This window comes from Carlito syrichta, unplaced genomic scaffold (assembly GCF_000164805.1).
Source record: "Carlito syrichta isolate Samal-C Ts95f unplaced genomic scaffold, Tarsius_syrichta-2.0.1 Scaffold304632, whole genome shotgun sequence".
NCBI classification, from domain to species: Eukaryota; Metazoa; Chordata; class Mammalia; order Primates; family Tarsiidae; genus Carlito; species Carlito syrichta.
The window spans coordinates 24,599-34,049 of record NW_007248728.1 but is presented as its reverse complement, the minus strand read 5'-3'; the positions used below and the strand labels follow the sequence as shown (position 1 = coordinate 34,049).

At 55.8% G+C, this 9,451-nt stretch overlaps 1 protein-coding gene across 1 annotated transcript; it reads right to left on the bottom strand.

Annotated features, from left to right (window-relative positions):
- Nucleotides 1-2,297: 2,297 nt before the first annotated feature.
- On the bottom strand, nucleotides 2,298-8,753 carry HEXIM2 (hexamethylene bisacetamide inducible 2). Its single transcript, XM_021713616.1, has 3 exons — nucleotides 8,576-8,753; nucleotides 7,400-7,509; nucleotides 2,298-3,305 (listed from the first exon to the last, which is right to left on the bottom strand). The coding sequence occupies exons 1-3, from the start codon at nucleotides 8,751-8,753 to the stop codon at nucleotides 2,526-2,528; spliced, it is 1,068 nt and encodes a 355-aa protein (XP_021569291.1). The 3' UTR covers nucleotides 2,298-2,525.
- Nucleotides 8,754-9,451: the final 698 nt, after the last annotated feature.

The window sequence follows — 9,451 nt, the reverse complement described above, 5'->3', positions numbered from 1 at the left end:
ACCTGGTTCCCACCCAGCTCCAGGCCCCCCCAGGTTGTGAGCAGGCACTAAAGTCAGGGAAGCGGGTGGGGGAGGGGCCGGCAGGGACCCCCTTCACTGAACCCCTGTCACTTTTCCAACTCACACCCTCTCCTTTGTTTTCTTCTTTCCCTGCCCTGTCCCCCCAGCCATGGGAAAATTAACCCCCCTGGGCGCTGCCCCAGCCAAGAGCCCTTCAGCTGTACTTTGTGTGTGTGTGTTGGGGGTGGGGGAGCCTGGGGGAGCGGCCAGCAGCTTTCCTGTCCCCAGGCTCCTCCACTTCTGGGCCAAGAAGGGCCACACACCTCACGTGCCCCACTCCGGCAGGGCCAGCCCTGGACACCCCCAGCACCCTTGCCCACTCCCCTCCCCCACACGCCAGCAGCCTTCTGGAATCTTTTACACACACACACACACACACACACACACACACACACCTCTGGGTAAACAACCTTTGTCCTGGTTCCCCCTCAGGCTCCTCCGTGCTGAGGAATGAGGGGCTGGGAGGCTGCCCACACAGGCCGAGGGGGCTTTGGGTCCCACGCCAGCACCCCACAGGGGAAGGCAGGCCTCCAGGAGCCTTCCTGGAATCCAGAAAGCCACTTCCTCTCTGAGCCTCGGGTGCCCCTCTGATGCCCTTCTGACAGAGCCCTCGGGATCAAAGGGAGGAGGCCAAAGCCAGGGGCCCAGGGGCAGGTCCCCAGGATGGGACATAGATGGCTGGTAAACCCATGTTTTCCTACAATCTGTTCTTGCAGAAGGCACCAGCCAAGCCTGGGTGTGGCAGGGCAGAAACGAAAGTTGTCCCGGCAACACACAGGATCTCGTCAACATTTCCATTCAGCGGCTCCCAGCCTGAGCCTGGTCTTGCCCAGCACTGCCTGTCCAGAGGAGCGCCTGGAATGGAAGCCAGGTGGGTGGCGGCACAGCCAGTGCCGGCTCACTGGAGGTCCCTAGCTCCCTCCGCCATCACCAAAGTCATCCACACTGCTGCTGACACCCAGCACTGGACAGTAGGGCGCCGGGAGGGAGGAAGAGACGGGTGTCTGGGGAAGGTGGGCCTGAGTGTGAGGGGTGCATGAGCTCCTTTCTGAGCCCAGCACTGGCTGGTGGCGTCTGCATTATCCAGGCTACCCAGCTTTGTGATGCATAGACAGGTGAGGGACGCATACAGAGGGAATTAACCACACCTGGTGAGGTTGAACTGACACCAGAGGCATGCACACACCCACAGGCACCAGGAGAGCCAGGCCACCCAGCGCTGCTCTGTGTGTGACTCCCCACCTCCAGTCTCCTGGCTTCCAAAAAAAATTATAAGGGATGGGATCTTGCTCTTTTGCCCAGACTAGACTTGAACTCCTGGCCTCAAGTGACCCTCCCACCTCAACCTCCCAGAGTGCATGGATTACAGGCATGCATCACTGCACCTGGCCACTGGCTTGACTTTCCATCAGGAGAACACTTCCCTGGAGTGCTTAATGTATAACGTGTCCCTCAAGAGGTAAGGGAGCAAACGTGATGACTAACCTCAGGCCCAGGCCCTCGCTGGGAGGGGTGGAGGCAGGGGGCTGTCAAGGATGAGGAGGTGTGAGGCATCCAGACTTCACCTAGTGCAGGCTCCCAACTGTGGGGAGGACACAGGCGCCCAGGAGCAGACTCTGAAGGAATCCCGGGCTTGGGGAGTCCCCAAAAGCCCCAGTTGTCTCCAATGGGGAAAACGCCCAGCTCAAGCAATCCAGCATCCTGAGTGTCAGGGTCTGGCTGAAACGCAGCTCCCCAGCCCAAAGAGCCTTCAGTGCAAACTAACTGCCCCAGGACACACAGAGAATTCGAGTGTCCTAGACCCTGGTAGGTCCCCATCCACGGGTCTGCTGGCCTCCCAGACTTGTGCCAGGGGGCACTGGGGACCCACAACCCAGACCTCTAGGGGTCAAAACAGATTTTTTTTTTGAGTTGGAGTTGCACTGTCACTCAGACTGGAGTGTAATGGCACGCTGCTCATGGCCATTGCAGCCTCGACCTGCTGGGCTCAGGCACTCCTTCCACCTCAGCCTCCCAAGTAGCTGGAACCACAGGCGCATACCACAACACCCGGCTAATTTTTTGATTTACTGTAGAGAGGAGATCTCGCCAAGTGGCCCAGGCTGGTCTTGAACCCCTGGACTCAGGCAGTCCTCTCGCCTCAACCTCCCAAAGTGTTGGGATTACAGGCATGAGCTGCTGCGCCTGGCCAAATGTTTTGATTCTCAGAACAGCCCTTGTGAACTCAATCCCAGCCACTCCCACTTGGCCTCACCGAGACCATTTAATTTCTCTGTAAAAAGTTAGGTGACACGGAAGAACACATTGTGGGGATGATGAGGTGGAGGTCTGAACCCCCGAGCCATCCTCGGGGGCATGGGGTGCTCAGAGGACTCTTCTTCTGCAGCCTCCCTCCTGGGGAAGCAGCTGGCCCCAGTGTGCATGACATGGGACCCTCTCCTTGGGCCCATGCCGCTGGGGCACCCTCAGGTGCCGGCATCGCTGGCCCGCCGGTTCCGCACCTCTTTCTCCTGCCGGAGCCGCTGGTTCTCGGCCCGCAGCCTCTCTACCTCGGCGGCCAGCTCTTCCACCCGGCGCCAGGGCGGCCGGCTGGTGGCCGCCTGCAGCTGCTGCTGCCGCCGCCGCCGGGTCTCCTCCTCGGCCTGCGACAGCCGCCTCTCCAGCTCCAGATAGTCCCGCACCAGCTCCTGCTTGCTGCGGCCCTGCAGGCGCTCCAGGTGGTAGCGCTCGTAGGCCTCAGAGAAGTCCCGCTGCTGGAACTCCCCCGGGGCCGAGGCCTGCCCTTCGCTGTCCCCTGCCTCGCTCTCCCCGCTGGAGCCCGGGTGGGACGGCCCGGGGGGCACCTCCAGGTTGGGCTCCTCGGGGTCACGGTCATTCATCAGGAACTGGGTGGTGTTGCAGGGTGCCACCGCCTGGCCTTGGGCGAACATCTGCTCGCGGGCCCTGGAGGCCCTCTGGCCCTGCCTCTCGTCCCGCTGCTGCTTCTCTGCCCAGCTCAGCTCCAGGTAGGGCCGCCAGGGCCGCCTGCGCTTCCACGGCCGCCGACGGTGCTTCTTCCTGCCCAACCCGGCCTCGGCTGAGCACCCCCCTGGGCTCTGGGTCCTACTGTTTCCGCCCAGGCCGCTGCCAGCCTCAGCACCATCCTCATACTCCGAGGGGCTCTCCATCCCGGGGGTCAGAGGCAGGGAGCTACCGGAGTCATGAGGTTCAGGGGGTGTTTTGGGGTTCCCCAGAGCACCAGTGGTCTAAAGAGAGAGGAGGAGGAAGGATGGGTGACAGACAGCCTGTCCCTGGGGCGGAATCTTTTCTTGTGCATTCCCAACTGGCTCCCTCTCCAGCCCCTGACTCTTTTGTGACCATCTGTTTACAAACAAACCTGTCTACTGTCTGTCCCCCAGCCCTCCCCAAGTAGACTCCCAGGGAAAGGAATGGTGCCTGTGTGTCCCACCCTGTAACTTCAATGCCCAGGACACCTGGCATGAGGCAGGCCTTTCACCACTCCTGTCCCAGCGCACACAGAGGAAGGAACCGGTTGGAGGATGCTTTGTGAAAAGCCCCAGTGGCACCTGCCCTTCCCTCTTCCCAGAAAGCTTATCTTTCGGACAGAGCTGACTTCACGGGTCAGCTGTGCAGTGGCACAGAGGCCCACATTCAGAAAAGCCCCACACAGCTGAGCACGGCGGCTCACGCCTGTAATTCCAGCACTTTGGGAGGCCAAAGCGAGAGGATTGCCTAAGCCCAGGGGTTCGAGACCAGCCTGGGCAACATGGCAAGACTGCGTCTCTACAATAAATCAAAAAATCAGCCGGGCGTGGTAGTGCATGCCTGTAGTTCCAGCTACTTGGAAGGCTGAGGCGAAGGATCTCCGGAGCCCAGCAGGTCGAGCTTGTGGTACCCTAAGTGTGCCACTGCATTTCAGTCTGAGTGACAGAGTGAGACTCCACTCAAAAAAAAAAAAAAGAAAGAAAGAAAGCCCCCTTGTGTGGCTTAATGCTATCCCCATCTTGAACTTTTTAACAGTTTTTGCGCAAGGGCCCTTTTGCATAGGATCCCCTGAATTATGTAGCTGATCCTGCTTCCAGCTATTGGCATGTCTGATTCCTTTCACTCTTTAGGGTTCAGTTCCAAAGTCACCTCTTCAGGCTCTTCAGGGAGGTCTTCCCTGACCACCCTATCTAAAGTACCTTCCCCATCTTCCCTCCCAGTGACACTCTATCATGTCACACCATTAACACATAATAGCACGTGACCATTTACCATCTGTCTTCCTCCCATGAGAATGTGTCTTGTCTGTTCAACTTACCACTGTATCCCTATGCACAGCACAGACTGGTGCTCTATAAATATTTGTCTGAGTTGGGGTCTCACTCTGTCACCCAGGCTGGAGTGCAGTGGCACAATTATGGCTCACCACAGCCTCAAGTGTCTGGGCTCAGGTGATCCTTCTGCTTCAGCCTCCTGAGTAGCTGGGACTACAGGCATGAACCAACACACCCAGCTAGTTTTTTGTAGAGATGAGGTCTCGTTATGTTACGCTGGCTGCTGACTTCTGGGCTCAAGCAATCCTCCCGCCTCGGCCTCCCAAAGTACAGGGATTATAGATGTGAGCTACTGTTCCCAGCTCAATAAATATTTGTTAAATGACCTAATGCTTTTAAGATAGACAGAGGGATACAAAAGATATCAGAAAATGAGACTCTCTTTCTTTTCTTTTTTTTTTTATCAGAGTCTCACTCTGTTGCCCAGGCTGGAGTGCAATGGCAGGCTCACAGCCACTGCAGCCTCGACCTGCTGGACTCAGGCGATCCTTCCGCCTCAGCTTTTCAAGTAGCTGGAACTACAGGCATATGCTACCATGCCTGGCTAATTTTTCTTGATTTATTGTAGAGATGAGGTCTCGCCAAGTTGCCCAGGCTGGTCTCAAATCCATGGGCTCAGGCAATCCTCTCACCTTGGCCTCCCAAAGTGCTGGGATTATAGGCGTGAGCCACTGCACCCAGCCTGAGACTCCCCTTTCTATCCTTCTGGGGTAAAGAAGAGAGAGTGTATTTATTCTGGGCAGAAGTTGGTATCACTCTTCTATATGAATAGCAGGAAAGCGGGCCTAACCAAGGAGTGGGAGGGGCAGTCTCAGTTCGCAGTGAGAGAGTCCAGAGCCTGTCTGAGAGGTGGAGGGATCTGCCCAGGGAGTGTGTGTATGTTCAGGGCATCTGTTTATCTCTGCTGTGGTGAGGGTGGGAGTACCAAGTGTGGGGGATAGGGGATGAATTGCTCTAAGTTTGTGGTTTGGGGGATTTCTAATAATAACCGCTGCCATTGGTATGTTGTCTCATAATGTGCACACATACGGGTCCATACCACAGTGTGTGTTGGGAGGTGCATGCAGTCCTGTAAGGGCCAGGGATTTGTTATGAGCGTTCTGGAGATCGTGAAGAGAATTTCAGGGAAAAGGAGCTAGTGTGAGGCCAGGCACGGTGGCTCATGCCTGTAACCCCAGCACTTTGGGAGACCAAAGTGAGAGGATTGCCTGAGCCCACAGGTTCATGATCTGGGTAACTTGACGATATCTCATCTCTACAACAAATAAAAAATTAGCTGGGTGTGGTGGTGCACGCCTGTATTTCCAGCTACATAGAAGGCTGAGGCAGAAGGATCGCCTGAGCCCAGCAGGTGGAGGCTGCGGTGGCCAGGAGCGTGCCACTGCACTCCAGCCTGGGCAACACAGTGAGACTCCGACTCAAAAAATAAAAAATAAAAAAGAGCTTGTGTGTGTGCACGCGCGTGTGTGTGTGGTGTTACTTCAGCTGCAGGGAGGGCACCAACCACAGGCCATAGGTTTTGTCTCTGCCAGCGGTCAAATGAGACAGAGCTCTGTCCACCCAGGAGAGGTAGGGCCACCAGGAACTCCTAGGCAGGGTGGACCGGCCCGTGTATACACAATCATCCCCGTGCTCCGGGCCCACAGTAAATGACCCTCGGTGGTCCCCACCCCCACCCAAGTAAGCCCTGCCCACAGCCCCACCTGCTGCCTCACTCCTAGAGACATGCCCCTCTGCCTCCACCGCTATTGCAGATAAGCCATGTGACCTGGCGGAACCTTCTAGCCCTGACATGCCATGAATGCCAAATTCAATCCAGGAAACACAGGAGTGGCTAGGCAGGGTGGGTCAGAAGCTCCCCTGCCCCCGGCCCTACGCTTCCTCTTGTCTACAGGGAACTGTGGAGTCAGGAAGGATAATGGGTGGGGTAGGGCAGGGAGGGGGCATGGTCTGGGAGGGACAGGCCTTGTTGCAGGTCACAGGTGGCGTTCTCTGAGGGCCCAGTACAATCTGCCTCTCTCCTCTCTCCAAGGTTATACCCTGGTCCCCACCTCCATTTCAAACTATGAACCAAAAACTCCTCTTCCTACTTTGGCCTTGGTTCTTCGCCTGGACAAAATGCAAACATTCAACTAAGTTCTTTGGCCTTGAGGTCAAGGCAAAGTTCTGTTGTCAGAAGGCCCTAAGTTTGAGTCCTGTGTCTGTGGCTTGCAGGCTGCATGATTCTGGATACGGTGTTTCAGCTTTCCTAACCTTAGTTTCTGTGAATTGGAGATACTTCCTACTTGGAAAGGTTAGTAGGATTTCATGAGGTAGCACAGATTTGGCATCTGGCCTACAGCTTGGCATGTAGTAGGAACTCAGTAAAATAAAGTAAAATAAACTTTTCTGGCAGGGTGTGGTGGCTCAAACCTGCAATCCCAGCACTTTGAGAGGCAGAGGTGAGTGGATTGCCTGAGTGGTTGGAGCCACTAAGGGGATTGCCTGAGTGGTTGGAGCCCAGGGGTTGGAGACCAGCCTGGGCTACTTGGTGAGAGTTCATCTCTACAATAAATAAAAAAATTAGTCAGGCATGGTGGCATGTGCCTGTGGCTCCAGCTACTTGGAAGGCTGAGGCAGAAGGATGGTCTGAGCCTAGCAGGTCGAGGCTGCAGTGAGCTGTGATCATGCCACTGTACAACAGCCCAGGTGACAGAGTCAGACTCCAACTCAAATAAATACACAAATTAAATTAAACTAAAATAAAAACATTAGCCGGGCACAGTAGCACGTGACTGTAGTCCCACCTACTCAGGAGCCTGAAGTGGAAGGATTGCCTGAGCCCAGGGGGTCAAGGGAGCCGTGAAGTATGTGCATGCCACTGCACTCCAGCCTGAGTGTCAGAATGAGACTCTGACTCAAAAAGTAAAATAAAACATTGGTTTTCCAAATCTGTCAACACGTCTGAGACAAGCAGCTGGGGTATCAGGTACAGGGTCCATATTTGGGATCCTCAAGTGGCTGGGATGGTGAGAGCTTACCTTGGCCTCCTCAGGGGATGCAGGTGACCCTGTATTACAGTTGGTCTGATTTGGGGTGGCCATCTTCTTCTGTCCCAAATCGTTCAGCAGATGCCTTGAACTGGCAACACCTGCTTTGAACAACAACAGAAACCCTCAGTCCTAAAGGAGAATTCTCAGGGAGACTCTGGCTACCAGGAATTGTTTGCCTGGGGCAACAGCAGCCATTTTGTGGCATCAGACCTGCACACCCTCATTCTCAAATGGAGGCCCTGAAAGCTGCCTCCACACGCTGGTTTTCACACCCTCAACCCGCAAGGGGCCAAATGGGACTACAGGGACATCGTCTCAGTCCTGTTCCTCCGGTCCCAGCTAGGGCTTATGTCTTGTACTGCCCTCCTGGAAGTCACTGAGGCCCAGGTTGGCAGCTTGGAAGCTGGGCTTAAGCTTTGTTCCCCCAACCACCAGAGGAGAGGCGCCTCCCTGAGGGGGCTGAGAGTGGAGCGGGTCTGTGGCTGGGCCGAGACGACACTAGCAAGCTTAGGCATCCTCTCCCGCTGCCTCCGGAGGGCTCCATCTTGATTTCAGCCCTGCACACCCAACCTCCTCCCGGGCTGGACTCCAGGAGGCAATGCCCCTAGAAACACGGCTGGGGCTGGGCCAAGCCTGGGGCAGAGGCCTTTGCCTCTGCAGGGCCTGGCCTGCCTGCTTCTCCTCTATTCCCGGGAAACAGGAAAGGGGAAGGAGAGGCATTGGCACTGCATGCAGGTAGGAGGGAAAGCCAACTAGGATACGGATGCATTTCTTGGAAGCGGGGAAACCGTCTGGGAAAGAGGCTTTGCAAGGTGGAACTAACCTACTCGCCGTCAAGGGCTATGCACACGACTACGTCTGTGTGTCTTTCTGCGCTACCGCCTGTCAGTGCAATTCCCAACGCCTCAGCCCTACCTCCCGCTGCACTTGTAGCAGCTCTGGTCAAGCCGCTCAAGGCGCTAAGCGGAGGAGGGGACAGCCTGGCGGCGCGGGGCCTGCTGGGAATTGTAGTTCCTCTATCCCGGGAAAGCGGTCCAAGATCCTGTCACATCTGCAGCCACAACCCGAAAACTCCGAATCCCATCTACCCTTGCGCGGGCGGCCTCGGCACGCTGCCTTCTCTGATTGGTCCACTCGTCTGCCAATATTCTCACTTTCGTCAACGATTAGCTGTGCGGTAGCACACTGGTCGCCTTCTCCGAGCCCAATTAAAGAGTTCATTGATGGCGTTTGTCTTTACCGGGCAGAAAATAGCTCCGGCCGAGAGGGGCGGGGCCTGGGCGCGGAGGGATCCGCGGCCTTTGAGGAAGGCGACGGCACGATCGGTGGATGTCGCCGCCATTTTGGGCTGGGAGGAGGCGGCGGAGGGACTCGCTGCGCAGTGAGAGCACCCCATGGGGGGTGATTCGTACGCGGGGAGAGGCCGGGCCATGGGCTGTCCGAAGTGGCTGCGCCGGGAGACGGCGGGGAGCGGGACCGCGGGCCGGGTAGGGTGAAGGTTGGCGTCTCCCCGGCCGAACCCGGTCCTCAAGCCGTCCCGACAGCCCCGCCGCCCCCCCACCTCGCGGGGGCGGGTTCTCCGCGATGACCGCGTGCTCTCGGCCCCCGACCGGAGACAGGCCGGCGAGATTCTGACTGCTGCCTACCTATTTGTTATCTTATTATAACTATCTATGCCTATTCCTATCCAATGACAATATTATTTTGAGGGGCATGATATTACATTTTTAGTCTTTTATTTACCCAGCTGGAAAACCTGAAAAATTTGTTTTATTAATTCATATTTATAATTTAATTAATTATATACATTTGACATTTATATTTATTTCTATTCCTATACTATATTTTTTATTTTTTTAAATTTTATTTCAAAGATGTGGAGGACAATTCATAATTAGGTACACAAATGGTCATTGTACAGGTGAAGTTTGAGCCTCCCATTGGTCTCCACTTCACCTAGTTTAGGATCAGGTATCTTTTACTTTATGTTTTTGTGCTTCCCCCCCCACACCCCTGACAGTGTCTGCTACTGCAAGTTCC